A 22475-nucleotide genomic window follows, 5' to 3' on the forward strand; every position below is an offset into this window, starting at 1 on the left:
ATGAGTAACTGTTGAAAGTGCAAGCTGTCTTGGGACTCAGTTTCCGGAAAGAACTGAAACGTGTTTGTTTCCTTCTATAATATGGGAAATGCATATTTCATGTAATTGATGAAAATGGCACTTAAATATGGAGATCTAGGGATAAGGAATGGGAATGGACATTGTGAGACATTATGCATTGGAACAGGGAGGAACAGTAAAAAGTTGTTAAAATGTCATTTCTGTTTCATAATAAAAATAATTATTCTGCTGCTTGTTTGTAATAAAGCTCATTGTTTTAACAAGAGGAGGAATAACTATTCTGTTTTACCTCAGGCTCTCTGGAGGTTTTTTGGGTTTGGTTTTTTTTTTCTTTTCTTTCTTTCTCCTGGATCATTTATAGTTTTGATTCAATTAATTCCCCCTCCCCCCCAGGAAAAAAAAATAATCTGTGTGCAGGAATGCTGAAGTATCCAGATGGGTGATTCCAGGTTGTAGTCTGAAGTCCTTTGCCTGTAATTTAAGAATTTTATTTTTAAAATCTGTTTTGACTGGATACTGGCACATATCTTGAATTTTGTATCTCTGTGAAGATTTAAGGGTTTTTTACTATATGGATTGATTTGTGCAAGTATGAACTCAGACATACAAGCATATGCCAGTTGCTACTTTTGTGTAGGCAGGAAGAGGAGGTTGCAGTTCAAGAATTCTGTTGATTTGTCAGTGAAACACAAAGACTTAATCATAGTGAATTGCAGTTCATAATGCAGTAACAATGGGATGAAGGTGAGAAGGGATTTGGAGCCAACAGGAGCAGAAGCATTTCCAGCTATAGGTTAGACATACTTACTCTAGCTCTTGGATGTTTTTCTTTAATTGAAGACCTTCTATTGGCAGGGTAATGGCAGTGTCCTGACATCCATGCAGCATAATGTATTTAATTTTTATATTTCTGGTAATATGAAATACACTATGCAAAAATGTAATTTTATATAAACTCATTTTATCTCTGAATGACTGAGCAAACAAATGATCTACTTGTAAATTAATAGTAGTTTAATGGGGTTAGGAAATAAGACTTTTATATCAATGTCCTTGGTTGAGAAGCTGCTTTGATTTTTTTTTTTTTTTTATGAGGAGGAAGAACTCCTTAATTAAATGTTTACATGGAAAAATGCATATGATAATGTTTTTTTTCTTTGGCTTTTACAATACTTTGGATTTCAGTTACAGTGTTCTGTGCTTCCTTCAGAAGAGTACAAAAGTGTTTTGGTCAGTGCTCATTCTAGTGACATATAATTGATTTCCCATGCTTGACAATTTAAACGTCTTGTGTTTCAGAGCTGTGAAAATTATCTGCAGTAGAATGGAAGCTTCAGTAATATTACCCATTCTGAAGAAAAAATTGGCTTTTCTTTCAGGTAGTGTTTCTATTTCCCTATTGGTTCTCTGCATAATTTGGATTTTTAAGTTGGTTACTTGTATTTGCTGGATGTATTTAACAGAAATATATTGTTGATTAGTGCTGGGTCATATTTCAAAAGGATCTCTGAAACTTTTAATCTAGTAGCCAAGTTATTGCTGTTGGCATTTAGCACATGTTCCACTGTAGCCTCTAACTCAACCCACAAAGTTGATGTCATGAAGTTTCAGTCCATAAATAGAAGAGTAGTAATTTAGCAGACATACAAGAATAATCCTTTCTGGTTTTCTAATGTGGTTTTAGAAATAGAATGCTTTCAGAATTTTCTTCAGAAATTTTTTCCTTCCTTTTCACCTCTGTCTTTTTTTTTCCAACATAGAAATGGATGGGAGCTGAATTAGCCATGCATTGCAACATTTTGATTATTGCCAAGTAGTTAATTCAGGCAAGGCTGGAATTATTGTTGTATTTATTAAAACCTCTTGAACCTTGGGTGGAAAATAGCTTTCTCTTCTCCCTGTGCAGAAGAAAAACAAAAGGAAATACTTAAAATGATGAATGAAGTTCTCCTGCTGATTTCACTGTTGTCATATAGTGGTGTTAATTCTTGGTGTTTAATTTTCAACTCTAGGTAGATAACTTGCAGAACACTTCTCAACTTCATAAATTGACAGGTGTTGTCATAAATAAAAATTCTTCTGGTTTAGTTTATTTTAGCTAGTCTAGTTTATCCTGCTCCAATCACTTGAGAAGTGAAACCTGTTCCTTTGTTAATAGAATTCATTTTGCTTTGAATTTGCACGCTGTGCCCAGCAATTACACATCAAACAATTCCTGTTTAAAAACAAATGCACACACCCACCCCTCAACTCATATTAAAGCCTGGGACAGTGGGTAACTTCACCCATACTAATAGCAGGTGCACGGTGTGTTGGTTGTTCAGCATTATACTGCAAGGGGAAGCTCTCATCAACTAGAGTGCATTTTCAATTTGCTACTAAAGCTGCCTGATCCATTTTGAAATATAGATGTTCTTAGTGGAAAGTAATTTATTGAATGGCAGTTTAAATGTTAGGAACCTTTTTGAACCTACATATTTCTAAGTAGGTTTGACCTTCTTGGAATTTTGTAGTATTAATGAATGTTTTAATTTAATGAATAGTAAAGATTCATGCAGTAGTTCTTTTAAAAGCGTTCTTCACTGTAAGTAAAGGAACCTGACAGAGAAATCGGTTCATCATGTCTCTTTAAAGCAATTTTTTATACCATATAATTTCATGAATAAAAACATATGATTAATAAAAATTCAGAAAAATACTATTTTAGCAAAACATCTCCAGTGTTTGTATGCTTTTGCCATTTTTGAGTTAAATTGGTACAAATGATGTTGGCCCTGCCTTCGTTTTCTGGAAGCAAAAAAGAGTGGTTTCTAATGGAGTAGTGTCTCCTCAGATTTGGAATCCATGGCTATGTAGCTTCTATGTTGACAGATCATTACAAATAGCAGAGAAAAAATGTCAAGCTGCTGACGCGCAAAATAGCTGAATAACCGCTTTGATGCAAAATGGATTAAAATTATTTTTTTGTTATGCTTTTAACCTAAATGTGTTTTCAGTTTATAAACTACACCACTTCAGAGTTAAATAACACACATCAAACTAACTTTCCCTGATATTATTTTTCAGGTTTAGTTCTAAGCCTAAAGACTTAGTCTGAGTGTGGCGCTTTTTTGTAAGACAAGGAGGTGGTGTTTGCCATGCCTAAAATCATAATGTGAATGGATTTGTCTCACTAATTGTACTATTCTGAAGGGGATGGTATATACTTGTAACTCAAAGGAGTTACAAATAATACAAGCAAGATCAAAGAACAACTTTCTTATTGTGTAGTGTATTAGTGTTCAGAAATATTAGATCACATACATGATAGCCATTACATCTCAACTGGTGACTTTAGGTAATATTCCTTTAAAGACCCATTCAATATTTTTCAGCGTTTTCTTTAAAAATACAGGTTTGAATGAATATGATTCTTAGATGGATAAGGATATACCAGTTATATTTTACATGAATGACTGGCCATCATTTTTCACTGAGGAAACGAATCAGTGATAACTCCTACCTTGTTCTTTTTTTGTGCTGTGGCAGGTTGACAGACTATTTACCTGCTCTGTATATACTTCGGTGCAAGAAAGCTGCACAAAAATCACAGTGAAGGCAGAATGCAGGTGTTTGAATCTTTTCTAGTATCCAGAAATCTTTAGAAATAATGATTTCTTGAATCTTTACAAGGTGGGAGAAAAAACCTATCAGTTGTTACACAAGATGACTTGTCATGAAACTGAATAAATTTAAGTAATTATTGTGAAATATCAAGAGATTATAGTTTTGGGGTTTGGTTTGTGGGTATTTTTTTTGAGTCAGTTCATGTTTAAAAATGCTGTTTAAATCCAGGTATAAAAGAGAATTTCTGTTTGTCTAGTATCTTGCATGTGTAGGCTTCCAATGCCTGTTCTAAACTTTCATTGGTTAAACCTTCTTCCGCACCAGAGTCTTTCAAGTCTGTGTAAAGAAATCATGAACTACTAATAGTTAGCTGCTTTTGTTGGGGCAGGTGTTTGTCAGTCTCATGAATCCAGAAGTAACTTGGAACAGAACAAGTCCCTTCTAGTTATGAATTGGCTATGGTAATGCTAGCTACAAGTGCAAGAAGAAAACGTGTCCTTCTGCAAACCCTTCATTCCCTGGCCATGTATACATTCCTTAAAATTAACAACTTTAATGCTGTATTCATGAGTTCATGGGTAAGGGAGGAGAGGGCGTGTTAGATGGAATTCCTGCAAATATTTTGTCTAGTAGAGTCCTGAGCTGCTGCCATGGCTTTTGGAGCTTTGGACTTGAGTTCTTACTTTTCCTATTGCAGGCTCACTCAGTTTGATCACCAAATTCTGTGCAGTCAATGGTTTAATGCTTATGACAGTGTTTTCTTGCTTCTCTGCTCCAGTGATTTTTCATGGTTCCCCTATTTTACAACACGTAACCCATTTTTTAACCTGGCTGTTGCAAATTTTAATTCCAATAGATTTATTTTCTATATTCCTAAGAACTGCTACCCTCCTGTCTCTGAGGATTTCCTCATGCATAAGGAAAGACCAAATGATGCCTGAACACTTAAGGAAAGGCTTCTTTATTAATTTTAATGTTTTAGTCCTGTTGAGAGATGATAGCTAACAAGCTACCATTGAGTCTGCATGGTTTCTGAGGTATTATTTTACATCCACAAACTTACCACTTTCATTTGTTGGATATAATGTGTGCCTACTAAGCATTGTCGCAAATGGAGAGAAGTGTTTTCTCGAAGTGTACAGATGAGAACAAACGTCCAGTTTTTAAAGCATTGAGGAGTTTTCCTTACTTTTTCTCCTGCTGCTTCACTCCAATTATCAGGCTTTCTGCCATTCAGAAACAGAGAAGGGTAACTGTGACTTCCTCTTAGTTTCTGCAAAAAGGATCAATCCATTTATTCTTTCTAATATAGCACCACTCTTTAATTCTGTTTAGAAATACAGTTACTAAAAAGCGCATTGCTGTTTCCCAGTAACAGTTCTCCCCCCAAAAAAGAGAAAGGGAGGGGAACACTACTCTTGCAATGGGCGACCAATTAAAGCAGTCCTTTATGAAAATGTGGGAAAGGCATGTGTATTGGTAGATCTTTAATACCCTTTAGGGAGTTTGTGCAGCTTTGGAAACAAAGAGGAAAAAAACGTATTGCAATTAAGATGCCAACATATGTTGTGTAAACAAACAGTGTTTTGCCATTATTTTGCCTACATCTCTAATGGATGGGGGAATTCTTACCAAATTATGTCAGTGTACCTTTATGCATTTGTGAGTGTTACATGTGTGTATGTGCTTTGTCTTATTTCTGCACAGCTGTTACTAATCTGTTAAAAGTTGTTTTTACTGATTAGATGGAACTTCAGCTCTGCCAATATTAAGTAACTTTATGAAGAAAAAGCATGATTTAATGGTATTAACCAGATGAATAACACACTTAATTTGAGAATAAAGGTATTCTTTCTCAGTTTATAGAAATTTACTTTGCTTTGTTTTCACCCCAAATAAAGCTGAGATTATCATTATGCTTGTAGTTTTTTCTAAAATACAGAGGAAATTGTATAGTAACTGTTTACTACATGTACTTAAATGGCTCTGTGGTATTTTTAAAAATATTTTAAAATAAAATAGCTAATACATTAAAACTTATTCTAAAAAATAACACTGAATAAAATGGAAAAGGATTTCAGCTACTCCCAATAGTGGCAAACTTAATTTGAAACTGGTTTAAAGTAGAGATGGTCATTAGTATAAAAAAAAAAAACCACCCTCAAGAATTAAAAAAAACCCAAACAACCCACCCCCAAACTTTTAAGATGACTGAACTTGCAGTTTAATAAGCTATAAACTAAAGCACTATATCATTCTAGAGTTACGTTTGGATTCAATTCATTAATGTTCTTCTCTTCATGTGCAAATTCCTGTCCCCACTTGTCTTACTTCCCCTGCTGTCCTCCTCCCTGAGAAACCCAAAATATTTGATACGGTTTTGAAATTAAGATCTCTTTTTAAAAGATTGAAGAGCAGAGAGAAAAAAAAAGAGGTAAGGTGGCTTGCTCAAAATGGTGGATACATGAACTAATAAGTTGCTCCAAATTAAGTGGAAAGATGCATTGCAGCCACCTTTGCCCCCTTGTAGTTAATGCTCTGAGTTAACAGCTCTTTTAGGGGCAAGTGTTCTGGTGTCAAGGCCTTCTGCCTTCAAAAGATCGCCAGCCCCTGTACTTAGAGATGTGATGATTGTAGAAGAGTCAGCTGCACTCCTCATTTCTTTCACTCCGCAGCACTTGCTGATGGACCCTTTCAGGGAGCTGTGTCAGTATTTATTTTTCATGGGATATTTGGCTTCAGTTCCAATTTAAGCAATGAGTAAGAAGCCAGTCCAAATCCATTTTGGTTACTGGCTCATACCTGTGTCATTGAAAAGTCGATGTTTTTGAAATGTTCTTTCTTCTGCTTTCTTTAAAGATCCATTTTTTTTAACTGTACCTTTCCAGAGACTTCTTGAGAGTCTGTGTAGTGAAAAACAACCCAAATGATAGTTGTAGAACAATCTACTTAAGTGATACTGATATGCTACATGTAACACTTGTACTGAATCTCCTAATGGACATATAAATGTGAGACCAGCTCTTTCAATATTTTTGTTGCTGATACTGTTTGTATAACTTTTAGCAGCAGGGTTTGAAAATGCATGGGAAGATTAAAGCAACTGGTTGGAAATATTTATCTTAATTGTGCGGTGACTGGTATGTGTTTCTAAGTAGGTCTGGAAATCTTCAGTGTTTGATGAATGAACTACCAACTTAAAGTAAGTGCCACAGGCAGCCTGTGTGCTACAAGATCCTCCTTTGTGCAGTCAGTGTTTCTAGGTGTTGCATTCTAATTGGAGCTGCTGGGAACATGCTCACCTTGAAAGCTAACCAGGTTGCTGACAGGCTGGTAGTGTGGAAGGTCTATGAGATATCTTTTAACAATGTAATCTAGATACACAAAAGTAATGCTTCTGGAAATCTTGATTTGTGGTGTTTATGTTGAAAGTACTAGGTAAAAGTCTGACAGCTACAGATGTGGTCTGTGCTCTGCATGCCTTAAATATTGGTGTGGCGAGTGAATCCTCACAACTGAGAGGTAAAATGTCAGTTGTGATTTTCACAGAAACTTTGAAGGTTACTTTCATGATGTATTTTGAGACCACATACCTACAAAGTATTTCTTGTACCTTAAAGCCATCACATTTTTCTAATGACTTTTTCCCCTGAAATAGGAGGGAAGGACAGAAGAAGTGGCCTCATTCTGACAATTCCATTATGCCTTGAACAGACGAGTATGGATGAGCTGAGTGTCACACTAGACTACCTTCTGAGTATCCCAAGGTGATTCTGTTTGGGGCTGCCTTCTTTTCCAGTGGTGGAAGGGATTTCTTTATTTTTTTGTTATTTGTCTTTCAATACCAAACAAATTTTACATAAATGTTTGTTTAAAATGTGATACTGACTGACTTAGAAACATAGGTCCCAATAAGCTAAGGGATATCTGCTGAGGCCTGTGCATATCCTTTTATTCTGTATATCTGGCTTTGGGTGTTTTTATTTCCTCTTTTCTTGGGATATCTTTGGTAATTTCTTTTTAGTGATAATACAATTAAATTACTATGTAAATTAACGAGCCATTCTAATGAAATTCCTAAGCTTGCAAAGGTAGCATTGCCCAATGTAAAAAAAGCTTCCTCCTCTTTCTTTGCTATGTGCCTAATCTTTATAGCTTGTTGGGCTTGAGTGTGCACCGAGTCTAAAAATATATGGAGTCTTACTGAAGTTAGTGAGCAACTCAAATGTTTAAAGTTAAGATACTGTTTAAATGTGCTGAATGACAGCTTGAGTGTCTTGTCATCCAGACCTTGCTGTAAAACCGTTGCTGGTTGAGTTCTGCACATGTAACCCTGCAAGTTTATAGTTACAGTTCTTGGTCCTAGCTTAGTTAACTGCATTTTGTTTTATTAAGATCCAGAGATCAATCTTTTATCATAGCTTTGCTTTGTTCTCTTATGCTATCGATTTAAAAAGGAGAGAAGTCTCTCAGATAAATGCTTGCTTTTGTATCTTTACATTCCTTCTCTGGAAACGGGAACAATGGCACAACTAAAGGCTGTTTAGTGTGCTTTGCTTACTCAGTCTAAAAATGCTTTAAAAATACAATTAAATGATCTGGTTTTGTTTTTGTAGTCAAGACTGTTAAAAAAAAATTCTGATTGGGGAGAGAAGGAAAGAATAATTTCAGGTTGCTTACAAGTAAAGCATCAATAGGTATATGAGTATATTGCATAACATTTTAGTCATGGAAGTTTTAGGGTTTTTCAAACAGCGTTTTGTCTTCTGTAAAGTGATGAAAATACCAAATGGTCACCTATGCAAGTCATCTCATTGACTGTCATGTGGTTTAACCCCAGCTGGTAATTAGGTACCATGCAGCTGCTTGCTCACACACCTCCTCACCCTGAGGGGCAGGGAGGAGAGTTGGAAGGGAATGTAAAACTCAAGGGTTAAGATAAGAACAATTTAATATTTGAAACAGAATAGAAATGAAAGAACAATAATAATGATGACAGTAACAGTTATAATGAAAAGGGGAAGGGAAAGAATAATATCCAGAGGGAAAGGAAGAAAGGAACAAGTGGTGCACAGTGCAAGTGCTCACCACCCACCGATGCCCGATGCCCAGCCAGTCCCCAAGCAACGATCTGCCTGCCTCTGCCAACCCCCCAGGTGTATATACTAGGCATGATGTCCCATGGTATGGAATACCTCTTTAGCTAGTTCGGGCCAGCTGACCTGCCTGTGTCCCCTCCCAATTCCTTGTGCCCCTCCAGCCTTTTTGCTAGCAAGGCCTGAGAAACTGAAAAGCCTCACATCAAAACCAGAACACAGCACTGTACTAGCTCCTAAGAAGATAATTAACTCCATCCCAGCTGAAACCAGGACATTGACTTAAGGACTTGGCTGTATTTGTGGAACAAATGCAGGCATCCTTGTTCTAGCATTTATTCTGCAGTCTTATCCTGATGTATGTTTTTACGTATATTAGTGTAAAAATAACTGACTGAAAATTCAACCAAAGTACTGTTTGTACAAACTGGGAAATCTGTTTGAAGGCAAAATTTAGTGTTCCCATGTCTAATGTTCTCTTTGTCAGTCATGGAAAAAAATGACCGCTCTTTTTATGGTGGCAGTATGGAAAAATTATGGTCATTTTTGTTTGCAGGGGTTTTTTTTTAGTGGGAAATGCAAAGGTTTTGGCCTAAGCACTTGCCCTTTTTGTTCTGGAAAGACTTGCTGCTGAACAGTGTTTGAAAAAAGGAGGGGTGTGGGGAGGGATGTTGTCCCAAATCCAGATAGTTGTCCAAGAAACATTAATGTTACTTTTCCCCTCCCCCCAGGTTCTATGTGTAAGGTTACCTAAGATGTTTAACTTTTAATTCAGTTGTGCATGACGTATGTTGTAACTGTAACTGTTCTGAAGTATGTATTCTAGTGTTGATGGATAGCTGTGTCCAGAATTTGAGAGGCATAACTGTTCATAGTGTCTTGGGTAAACGTCTTTGGGGGCTGTGTGTGTGGGAGTGTGTAAAGCTTTCCTAAAACTTCAGGCAACTTAGTCCTCGTCCTTTCTACTGTTACACCTTTCTTTCATGCTATTTAAAATTATTGGATTATGAAGAGGCTACTTTGGAATCCTAGAAAAATAGAAGTGGAAATATTATGCTATTGTCTGTGCGTACTGAAGTTTGCTTCCTTCATTGTATTCTCTGTATTGTTGCTCAAATCACCAAGTGTGTATTTTATTTTAACTTTCATAGAAACATTTATGTTTGTGTTGGCTGAACTTTTCACAAGTGGTAGCTCACTTTTGAATTTGGATGTTTGTTAGGGTGTTTTGGGTTTTTTAATAGGTTTAGTAGAGGAGAAGAGCAGATGCTGATATTGCTAGATACCAATGAGCCTGAGGAAGCCGTGTCTCAAGATGCTATAGTTAACACTAATCATCCTGTTCTTGAAAGCAGTGGTAGTATGCCTTTTTGCATACGTGAAGCCCAGATGTTCAGAGTGCTTCCAGAAGAATAATGTGTGCAATCTTAGAGGTTCCTTAAAACCAAAAGTGTGTATGGATTGGCAGCCAGATTTTGATTATTTTTTTGCTAAATAGATATTTATATTGGTAAGGTGCCTTCCCCCCCCCCCCCCCCCCCCTTTTTTTTTTAAATTCCAAGATAAATTTTTCTCCCACCCATACTGATGAATCTCAGCTTACACATGCAATAAATAACAGTTACATTAATTGGTGTGAAATGTAAAACTTACTGTTGCATGTGAGTTGCTTTGGTTTTTGTAAGCTAAGAAGATCACAGAAATAGCTTTGTGTTGTAATTGCAGATTTGGGTGCTGACAATAAGTTAATGCTTTTCTACCACATATATGTCATGTTTTTTAGTTAAAACTTTGCTGAACACAGAAATTTCAACCTGAGACATGATACTTAGTGTGGTAACTAATGCTAAAATCATGGGCTCAATTCTTTGTCATCTTCTGGATGCTGCTGTGCTGGTTTTGAGAAGGTAACACTTCCCAGCTATTGGTGATATCCAGAGGTTGCTGTCACCATTGAACAGCGCACAGCTGTTGTTGTGAGCGCCTTCTTGCCAGTTTCAGTTAGAAATGAGCTGGAGAGGTCTTTGTGGAAATGCAGAGTGAGAAAAGTTTTCGCTATTTTCTCCCATCTGGTACTTGAGTGGAAGTGCTTTTTGAATTTTTGGCTTTGCAGCCAACTGTTTTCAACAGGTTTTTTCTGTAGTATACACATACTCAACCTTATTAGAAGAAAAAGAGATGATGTCAGACTAAAGTACTCTTTCTTGTAGATCCATATGCAGAGCCTCTGTTCTTGTAGATGCTTCTTGTGCACTGCAATTTCTAGTCCATTTGTTCAGGAAAAGAACTCTAAGCACGTTTAGATGGTTTCCTGGTTGGACGTGGACATGCATCAAGTGATATGTAGCTGTGTGCTCAAATCTGTGCCAGTTTACAATAACCTTGTGAAAACTGTCATCCCCTTGTCTTCCTTATGAAACTATTAATTGATCTCTTCTTTCTGAGGATTTTGTGGAGTTTATGGTTATGAAACCTCTTCAGAGTTGCTGATGTTCAAATACTTGTATTATGAAATACACTTCAGTGCTACTGAAAAATTGTAATTTAGAATATCTGTTGTATGCTTGAGCATTAAAATGGGAAGTTATTTCTAAATGAGTAAACTTAAGGCTTATAAGACAGTATTTTCAGAAGTAAAAAACCTTAATGTAGTTGTATTTTTCAGTAGAGAAATCCAAAATCATTGTGATAAGACGCTTGTTCATGAATTTTATTTTTTTCCTAAGTGTTTTTCTTCTTTTAGTGAGAAGTGTAAAGCTAGAGGATTTACTGTGATAGTGGATGGCAGAAAATCTCAATGGAATGTGGTAAAGACGGTTGTGTTAATGCTACAGGTAAATAAATTTTTATTTGTTCATGGTTAACTGATTAGTTTTATAGATGTGAACCTAATAGCTGTGTTGTTGTAGAGGTAGTAATTTCTTTATTGAGAAATAGACAACTTAATGGCATTTTAAAATCACAAAATGAGGTTCTGTGACAGAGTTCTGTGTAGGAAGAAACAATCGGAAAAGCCAGTGATACACCTTACGCAAGTGAGGGACAAATTCACTACATGCTGAGAACGCATGTTTGCAGACCTTTTTCGAAAACACTTTTAGTTAAAGGAAGTAGAGATATGCTCCTGGCATCATCAGCTGTGAGGAGTTGGAATGTCTGAAGGGTAACAGTTCACACTAATAGTGCAGCTGAGCAGGTTCTGATGCAATATGCTGTACTACTTGGTTTCCATTGGAATTTACTATAGTTGATTTTTGTGTGTAATAGTCCCAATCACAGATTATACTCTGGATGCTGTACAAAGTAAGAGAAGAAAAAAAAGTAACAATTCCCAAGTAAAGAAATTCATAACAATTTATTATTTTACTTTTCAGAACCATGGGATTACAATAAAGTCATATTTCTGCTAAATAGTATAGGTTATTTTCTGGTCTTAGGGGGCACAGAAAATGCAAGATACACCGCTCTGAACAGATTAGAGAACTTGGACTTCTGCCTTTCTTATGGCACAGACAATTTCTCTTTTCTTTGCAGCAGTTTTCCTCTCAGACTTAGATGAAGCCTCAGAAAGTGTGTCAAATAAGAGTAATTTCATTTTATTGTCCTGCTGGCTTATTGTTGCTCCTGGGTTTTTAAGTTTGTTTCAAGATGTCTTTCACTTGACTAAGATGGCATTCCTATGAATAGTTATAGTAATTGGATCCACTGCATTCTAATTATGATCTTGACCGAGCTTTCGCTTCAGCTGTGTGCAGTTGTGACATTTAGTGGGAACTTCAGCTATTGGGGAAGGTGGCTGTTTGCCCATGCTGGGATTCTACTGGCTTCATGTCAGCACGCTTCCTGCAGGGTGAAGCGTGCGGAAACAAGTTGAACATCTGTATCTTTAATTAGAGAAGGAAACAATAAGGAAGATTTTCCTATGTGAACTAATCACTTGTGCAGACCACTTCAGATTTCTTTCTTCTTGGGCATGCGTAGTTGTCAAAGGTGCTGGTTGGTCATCAGAGACACTTCTGTGTTAAAATAGGTTTTGCATACCCATTAAAATGGTGCAAGGATGAATTACCTTTTTTCAGTGCTATAATTTGAATTGGATGTATTGATAACTTCTTCAGAGTCATATTTTTTATAAATAAAATGAAGTGTTTGAAGACAAATCCCATGGATTGTGGCACCTTTATGTCAGTACTGTGATTATCTAACAGTTGTTTGTTGCTGTAGATGATGACTTGAGAGTAATCAAGAGTATGTTTCTTGAGCAACATTCGATGTAACTAAAATCAACTTGGTAGATTAAATTACTGTTAGGCTGAGGAATGTTTTCCTGGTAGTACTTTCATGAATTAATCTGCTGAAATGTTAATGTTAAACTCTTTCATTCTATTCTAAGCAATATGTGCTAAAGAATTATAGGTTATAATCTTGATACGTGATTTAATAACAAAGTATAAAATTATTTCCTAACTTTATGATTACTGTTTCATTCTACGTAGCAAATGACACTGGTAGAAAGCTTTATTGTCCTTCACACTTTTTTTTTAATAAAATGCCATAAATAATTAAGTTTAGCCAATAATTCATGTTTTTCTATACTGATGTGGCATGGACTAATGGTTAGACCTGAGACTGGGAGTAAAGAGGTTAGTGTTTTCAGTTCTGTCACGATTTTGCGATGAAATCTAGTGCAGTTGGCTACAAAGCAGCATGGAACCAACGTGAGGTAGATGCAGCAGACTTAGTTTAATTTCTGTCTGGAAATTTTAAGTTCTTGAATAGATGATGATGTGTTAGTGGAATTCTGTTTTGTGGTAAATGAAGGTTTAATCTTGAGTGTTTTACTTTATTTATTTTACAGAATGTTGTTCCAGCTGAGGTGTCGCTTGTTTGTGTAGTAAAGCCAGATGAATTTTGGGATAAGAAGGTTACGCATTTCTGTTTTTGGAAAGAGAAAGATAGACTTGGCTTTGAGGTATGTAGAACTTCTGTGTACTTTGGTCAAAAATATCATTTCTGGAATACTAAAATAATTGCATGAAAATGTCTTTTTAAAAATAGTTATATTCCAGATGCTTTGTGGATATCCTTAACAAACCGTTGTGACCTTTTAACCATTTTTTTTCCTTCATAAGAATATCAAATGAAGTAGGTCTCAGATTAGAAATGTGTGGCATTTAATCCTTTGCTCAGTAAGAGGATAAAGCTGATGCATATTGTGGGTGTTTTAAATAAACTGTTGTACAGGATTTGGTGTGGAATTTTTTTTCATGACTTTTCTGTAATAGATGGTAGAGGTGCATGATGTCACTAAATCAGTAGTAACCATTCTGAAGAACATCTTGTTGTTGTTGCATGCATCTTCTCTCATTTTTTTGAGTTCTTTGACATTATTAACAAAGGTTATAGGTCCCTTCAGTTTGCCAAATACAAGCTGATACTGTTCTTAGCTTGTAAGGCAGTGTGTGTACAAGAGAACACACACTAATGTTCCGTTCTTGTATCTTTTTGGGAGGTTAATGGAAACCTCAGCTTTCCCTATTTTTAGAAAGTTATCTGTATCATCGATAGAAGCTGATATTCTTTAAACTACAACAGGCTTGCTGTGCTCACCAAATACTAAAATGTCTACTTGTTTTGTACAACAGAGCTCTTAGAGAGCATCTTTTTTCATGAAAGAGATTGAATAGAGAAGTGTTTTGCAGCCTTGTCCAATGCTGTGTAATTCTTTCTGATGGTGAGATTACAGGAGTATTCAAGAATGCTATAAGATACTTAGTTCAGGGGAAATGGGAATTGAATGGTGGCAGCTGAAAGGTTATGTAACTACTAAAATATAAACCTAAAGGTTCTGTCATCCAGATACAATGCTGTTAATTCATATGAATTGTTAAGTCTTGTATCAGACTTCACCTGGAATAGGTGGCTTCATTTTTGGAAACAGTTGTTGTATGTGAAAGTACTCAGAAGGAGTTTGGGGTTAGGGGGTAAGACTGCTATTTTCAATCAGATGACCAAATTATTTTTTTTTTTTAAATCTGCTTTAAGATTCCTTTTATTACAGTACTTCATTTTTTGTAATCTGCTTTAGCCTTATAAGTAAGGAAATCCTTCACACTTGCCTTTGGGTTGTTTATCTTATCGATGAAGATCATATTTTCTCTTTTGAGTAGTTCTTTAAAGACAGATTTGAAAAGTAGCCCAAGGTCAACAGAGCAATCAAAAGAATCACTGAACAGCTACTTACATATTTGAGTCTGCAGCCAGAAAGATACTCACTACTAAAGGTAGTGAAGTGCATGAAATTTTGCTACTGGAAGTGATTCCAACTAGGATAATCTTGTGACTTGCATTACAATTAAATTCTCTTGGGTTTCACAGATGTCTGTCCGTCCCTTCACCCGATAACCTTCAGAGGACTGGCAAGGAGGTGTGGTCAAATTATATGTCCATCTTTAAGTTAGCATGTAGGAGCTCAGTCATAGCTTCTTTAATCGAAAACATGAGTATGATGGTGTCCACCTTTTGTAAACTAGCATTTTCTTTGAAGCACGTTCAAGATGACAATTAAAAGAGACTAAACCAACCATCTGTACTCAAAAGGATGATTTAAGAGCTTGTGTTTAGAAAGTGACTTCAGCTTAAAATATTCAGTTTCATACAGATGCTTTTAGGGCGTAATGTAAGCACCAAAGTCCAGAGACTGGCAGTAATAAAGGTGACTCCCACTCTTTAACAGTCCCTACTGTCTGATTTAGGTTCTCTTCCCATCTGCACACCTGTAAATACGGTACTTGCACGAGTTCAGGAAGCCTTTGAAGCTGTGGTATAAAAGAATTTTATACAATGGTTGTTACTGTATACGTCATGGTATTGCCAGTTTGGAAATTAATCCTCTAGAAGATTCTTCTTGGGTTTTTCTTTAATATGACTCTGCTAGAATCTATTTCTAGACAAATAAGCAGAAAGCCTACAGAAAATGTGTTAACAAAGCAGGGATAATTTTATATGACTATGATAATAAAAGGATTTTTTGTTTGACTTTAAAGATTGGCTAGCAGTCATTAAATGATAATTGTGTAATGAAGTTTAGTAAGCTTAGTAATTTTATGAAGCATATTCTGTGCCATTGATGTTGGCATAGACCATTGTAGTTGTGTAACTAAACTTTTTGGTTTCTGTTTCTAAAATACTTTTTTCATTACTCAACCATAAACGTTTTTCCCTAACCTGAAATTTTGATCTAAGATTCTCTTAAATTAATAGTTCTGAAGTTCTAGGAAGAAGAAAATAATTAAAGTACCAGAGATGCATTTCATGCAAACATACATAATGTGTCAATTGTAAGAAAAGTATCGGTGATGTATCATTTTACAAGAAAAATAATCATAGCATTAAAACACAGCAGCTGCTTCTTAGGCAGGAAGAGAACTTTAGATTTATTCCCTGATCTCCTGTTGTATCTTGGCTTGACGCATGAGCAGATTTTTGTATGAGTAGAGGATAATAAGTTGTTGCTGAATTAGGGTGTTTGCTCTTGAGTTTCCCTTCCACCTAATTTAGAAGCACTGGAACAGGGTGAGACTGCTTGCTTGCGTGAGGGCCTACCATCAGCTTTGGGGCAGTTGTCATCTAACTGAGGTTGGAAAATGAGCAGCTGTTGGTATAGAGTTGCTATAGATGTTTCTAAAGATACTCTATGATGCCATCTTAGCTCATAGCTTTTCCTTGTGTCTTGCACTTCCTTGCAGCTTTTTTTTCAGTTTTTTTTTTCCTGTGCAATAATTCATATTCTTAAATGGCATTCTTCATTAAAGCACAGGGAAAGCTTAGAGAACAGTAGGAAAAATCTTGTGCTTTCCTAGATAATGAAGAATCATCCTTTGTATTAGGCAAGTCTTTGTTCTTCACCATTCGTTAACTCTGGGTTATCTGTTACTTGGTTGTGATTAGGAAAACTGGCTCAGTAACAACGACCCACCTTCTCAGTGCTCCAAATAATATTTGTGTTAGAGACAGTAGTATGTCTTTGCTCTATTCCTGATACGAGTGCAGAGCACTGATAAGGCTATGGAAGCCTCTATCTCATACACAAATCTACAGCTGCATAATTGTATGTTACTGGCAGTAAAAACAAAGCAACACGCAACTTGTGTTTTGGATCACGGGTTAGATTTGCATAACTGTTAGGAAAATCCAAGACTGCTTTTGTACCAGTGAAATAAATATGATCTAAAAATTTAAATGGAAGCATGAAATGTTCTTATGCACGTGAGTGTAAACTAATTTTATTTGAAGCAAATGCTATGTAACTGTGATTTCTAATTTCTGATGGGGCATCACATCTACCTCCTATTTACTGCTAGCTGATACGTTTGTAATACCTTGCTTACCTGATCTTTTTTTAATACCTTGCTTAATGTTGACATATGAAGCCATTAATCACAATGCCTTCCTTTCTGTTCAAAAGCAGAGATCCTCTGCTTCAGAGTGAGTTGTGATGTGTTGCAAAGCACTGAAAGTAAATGTGGGAACCGAGATCAAAAGGCTTCTGGGTGGATAACTATAAAGAGGTGGGCTGATTCAGCTGAGTAAAAGTGCATATCCTTATTCCTGGTTAGGATTCGTGTTGGCTTTGGAGCTGCCTCAGGTCAATTCCCATTCATCCTCCAGCAGAGCTTTCCTGTGTCCCTTTATTCCTCCCTAAAATGCTTATTAGCATCCAGTATTTATTGAAGCAGTTTTTCTCTGGTCATGTGCCCATGCGTCATAACAGGAGAGTTGTCTTAATTGTTCCAAGAGTGTCTTTCAGCTGAAATTACAGCGTAGGTTATGCTGTAATACTTAATACTGTTTACGTTTTTAAATGAATGAAGAACTGGGTTTGAATATAAACATTTCTAAATGTGTTCTGGAGGGTTGGGTGGTGTTCCTTTTGCTTTTTTTATTAATATACTCTACATAGTGATGTGAAACAAATCACTTTTTAGTGGCTGCAGTATGTTGTGTTTGTGGACTTTTCATGTGAAGGTAACTGGGATAACTAGAGGAAAATGTGTACCATAAAAGCAGAAGAAGTGTACAAGTTTGTACACTATGCAAAAATGCCTACAGGCAGGTGGTGGGTTTTTTTGAGCATGCCATTCATTTAAGGGACTGGGAGAAAAATAATCTCCAAGACTTTTTAGATATTGGGTTAGAGCTTTGGAAATAAGTGTTTCGAGAGCAGGGAGGAAGGAAGTGTGCTTGCTGTTCTTATCCTTGTCGACATCATGGAGCAAAATTTGAAAGTTCACTTGTGATTGTGTGGCAAGAAATCAAGGGCTTTTAAAAAAAAAAAAAAAAAGAGAAAGGAAAGAAAGGTGGTAAACTACTGGGAGCTAGCTGGAAAAGTCAGAGTATATTGCCAAAGGATTCTGACAGTCCTGATAGTTCTAAATGCTTTGTGCTTGCACCGTAGCAGCTAACAACTCTGTTTATAGTCATAGTGTCAGAAATTTCTTGTGATCGTGTATCAGCAGAATCTGCTCTGGAAAGTATAAACTCTGATGACTTGACATTAATATACCTAAAAATCACATTTTTCCATGAAAATTTCCTGCATGTCAACCTGTTTATGGTCCATATACTTGCATATCAGAATTGCTCTGAAAGAAATATTAGCTCGCTGACTTGTATTTTTCAGTATTATGTAGCTAAAAAATAGCTAGTAAGCTCTTGTCATTTGTTTAAAAGAGTAAGAACTGTTTAAGAAAACAACTGGAAAGACTAAATCCAATGTAATTAGACCACAGCTTTTTATTATCAGTCCCCAGTTCAAATAAAGTTGGTCTTTGTGTACCTAAGTTGATAGTACATACCCAGGTAGATACTTACCTTCTCTAGACTAATGGGAAACTAATTGTGGCACAAACATCCCCAGTTTACCTTTCAAGACATAATACTAATAAGCAGAGTATTGATCCACAGAATGAATAACACACTGCAGGAAATCTTTAATTTTTGTATCAGATCTCACAGTCCAGTCTTTTAATACTGAGGCACCAAAATCTGTAGCTTTCATGCACTTTCCCAAAAATGCATATAGGAATTCCAGTGTTTTACCAAAATTATTTATTAAATGCATCTCTTTTTCATCTGCATGTATCTCTTGCTGCTGTTTTATCACTGGAGGCAACGGGTCCTTTCTTTTAAAAACGTGGGTCAAATGAGGGAATTGTCCTGGTGGAGCTGGACTGTATAAGCCTGTGTTTATGTCACATCCTAAATTCAATCCTAAAAAAGGGTGTGTTTGAAATAGCAGATTGTGTGTGCCTATTAGTCTCTTCTCTAGAATGGAAAAAAGATAGTGTGCTAATTATTGTCACAAGCCCTGGAGGGGAAGGTGAATGAGTGGGTGAAACTGTGAGTGCTTGAAAGTGAAGGTGGCAGTTACTGGGGGTGGAGTTGATAGTCTACTGTATATCTGGATTTTGCTAGCTGCTCTTGGGTTTCTAGTATGCCAGATTTCTGGGTGATGCTGGCCAGATTAAATATTTAAATTGTATTTCTTGTGTAATGTTAAAAAAAATTATCATTGTATAGATCAATTGTCCATATTGACAAATAATAATACTCAATGTTTAATCAAATAGTATTAAAAAAATGATTTAAAAATATTTTATCATCAAACAATAGGATTCTTGCTTTCCTCAAGAAGAGGAAGTCTTTGCTGTACAGTTCCATGGCAGTGAATTGCTGTCAGACCAGATATATGGGCAGCTATACTTAAAACTGCCATAGTTACCGAAAAATCACCAGGAGAATACTTCAGGTTGCATTTTAAGTTTTTCCAGCAATTAAGTTTGCTGGAGACTAAGCATATATATAACTTTAATCTTTGGCATTTGTAGGGTGGTTTTCCGTTTCGTGGGGGGTTTTTTGGATTTTTTTTTTTAATCTGATTGTGCTTTAGACAACAATTAGGATTGTCACTTTTTTTTTTTTTAAAAAGAAAAAGTTACTGTTTTTTGTATGAAAGCTGCCTTCAATGTGGTATGAAAAATGAACAGGCATTCTTCAGTTTGGATTTCTGCACAGGCTGAAGTGCAAACTTATTCTCGCAAAATCTCTGCCTTGTTCATTGAAGCTTTCCACTTATTTTTCCAAAGCTGTTTGGATATGTAAGCTGCTGGTATAACAAATCATCAAGAATCAATCCACTGAGAAAACAGGTTTAATATTGAGGGCAAAGGACTTTATCAAAACTCAGCATTTTATACTTATCAACCAGGGTGTGGGAGGGGAAAAGCTATCCAAGCTTCCCAGGGTTTCTTGACAGTATTTTTTGGAAACAAACAAAAACCCCTCTACTTATGCCTGTACAGATAAGTGTGATCAGCTCTTAGCATGCTTTTTTTCATGTTCTTTTTTAGAAAGTATTTTAGGAATGACAGATTCTTATGTTCCAGTAAGTAAGTGAAAAATGTATTAAATATTTTGATGCTAGTTTATTAAGATTAGTAAATGATGTTCTGTTCATATTGAGTAAATACCTTTAGTATACTCTTAAGCGTAGCTACATTTGTAGTCAGTTACATTGCAACGTAACAAATCAGAACAGGTAATTTAAACATCATATATATATATATATATATTATTGTATGCATAAATGTTCTTGCCCTTAGTTGCATTTCTACCGCTTTTACGTAACATCAAACAGCTAATACTGTGTATAATATTCATATGATGCTCTTGCAGGATTATGTGTGAGATGTACACTGCATATCAGAATTACCTGTCTGTTTTAGGCTCATGTTAATTGCAACCAGCCATACTTCATTTAACATTTAGCAGTAAAAGGGTCACTTTCTCTGAATCACAGAAAGATCTGCTTGGTGCCTCTGGACACACTTAACGCAACTTCTCAGGTACTTAAGAATACAAGCATTACTTACAAGAGTACTTAAAATTTCTTTTGTTGTTGCAGGTTATTTTAGTATCTGCTAACAAGCTGACTCGATACATAGAACCATGCCAACTAACAGAAGATTTTGGAGGAACTCTCACCTATGATCACATGGATTGGTTGAATAAGAGGCTGGTTAGTTTTCTGTGTTTGGTTGTTTTTTTTCCAAATATCTCATTCTTGAGCCATGAATTTTTTGTGTGGGAACTGCTAGGTATGGAAACTGTCATACATGTAGTAGTGGAGTTCAAATGCATGAGTAGTGTTAGAATGATAGCTAACACTGGGTTTGCTCAAAGGATGCTAAAGCTAATGTAATCAGTTTGTTGAACCAACAAGTTCCTTAATGAAAGCTCTCATCTAGAACCCCACTCTAGAAGAGTCTGAGCATATGGGCAGTTGTTTTGATTTGTACTATCAGCAGCCAAACAAAGAGGAAATAGTTGGACTCTGCAGATCTTTCAAGGTTATCTCTTAGGCCTTGGTTCCTCCCCAGTAGATACAGAGATGCAGTAAACATATAGGAGCAAATACACCCCTAAATCATTAATAGACACAAGTTGTTTAGGCAGCTGTTGGTGTGCATAGCACTCCAGAATGTTTTTAATCTGTTCTTCATTGATACTTGTTTTTCAGTTACTTACATTGTTTTGAAATTTTAATTTTTAATCTTCAGTGAAACAGTATATTCCTTTCCTGTTCAATTCTTCTTAAAATGTGCTTCTCAAAGTAGGATCCTGGACAAGGAATACTCCAAACAATACAGCCAATCTCACAGCAGTACTTCCCCCTCAATAAATTTGAGGGCTTATACCACATGTACCATGTTTCTTTTTTGCTGAAACTTGGGAAATTGTGTGTTTGGGACAGAGAGAGAGCATCATCTGCTGTGCGGCTTTTTTTTCTGCTGCTCTTTGCATGGCCTTTATGTGTGCATGGATTAGGACAAGGCAGCTAGTTGCTCCTCTGCCTGAAACTGAGAGCTCGTGACATGGGAGGGAAAGGAAATTCGGTATTTTCATTGTCCTTCACTTTTGTCTGTTACGTACAAATCTGGCTCCTACTCACTTATTCCTGCATGTGTAAAATTCATAAGGACAGTGCTTCCACCCAAACTGGGACTTCTGCTGTGTATTTGGTTCAGACTACAACTGAAAATTTCTCTTTCCTGTCTGACCTCTCTTGCCTTGTTTCAACTTGTTTTGTATATTAAGGAAGAACCTCCTCCATTGCAGCTCCTGATTTCTGAAACTAGCCAACAGGGTAGAAAGATTCTTTAAGGTACTAGCTGAAAAATAGTTTACAAATATAGATACATTTTAAACCTATGGATTTTTTCCCCCATTTTGTAACAACTGAATCTAGCTTTTATTTTATAAATCACATTATAAATTGGCTTTTAAGAGCTGTGCACCTCATATCCTTTTTGGTTTTCCCTGAAATTTAAATAGTCGTACATAGGTTAAGGAAGGTTCATCTGCAGGCTATTGATAAATAATTTATTAACACCAAAAAGACCTGAAAGTTATTACGCATGGCACTTATGGCACCTGATCGTGATCAGTTCTGTTAAAAAAAAAAACAAAACCAACACCCCAAAAAACCCCAAAACAAAACCCACCAAAAAAACAGCCCTCAGAAGTCAGGTACAGAGGAATAATCTGAACAGTACCCAGTGTCTGACTCTACAGGCCTCTTGTTATCCAAGAGAAGCCCCTGTATTCAAAGAAACCAATGAGAGTATTTATTTTCATATAATACATCTTTCTTTTAACTTAAATTTATTTATTAAAATATATCCCATATTA

At 36.1% G+C, this 22475-nt stretch overlaps 1 protein-coding gene across 4 annotated transcripts in view; it reads left to right on the forward strand.

Annotated features, from left to right (window-relative positions):
• The window catches only part of SESTD1 (SEC14 and spectrin domain containing 1), a 55996-nt gene that overhangs the window by 10995 nt on the left and 22526 nt on the right, over window positions 1-22475 (forward strand). For all 4 annotated transcript variants that reach the window (XM_056349314.1, XM_056349313.1, XM_056349311.1 and 1 more), the window contains 5 exons: window positions 1321-1400; window positions 7286-7394; window positions 11467-11557; window positions 13582-13695; window positions 20689-20802. In XM_056349314.1, coding sequence (XP_056205289.1) covers window positions 1346-1400; window positions 7286-7394; window positions 11467-11557; window positions 13582-13695; window positions 20689-20802 — 483 coding nt within the window. In that variant the 5' untranslated portion in view covers window positions 1321-1345. The remainder of the gene's footprint in view (window positions 1-1320; window positions 1401-7285; window positions 7395-11466; window positions 11558-13581; window positions 13696-20688; window positions 20803-22475) is intronic.

Source organism: Falco biarmicus, chromosome 8, assembly GCF_023638135.1.
Source record: "Falco biarmicus isolate bFalBia1 chromosome 8, bFalBia1.pri, whole genome shotgun sequence".
NCBI lineage: Eukaryota > Metazoa > Chordata > Aves > Falconiformes > Falconidae > Falco > Falco biarmicus.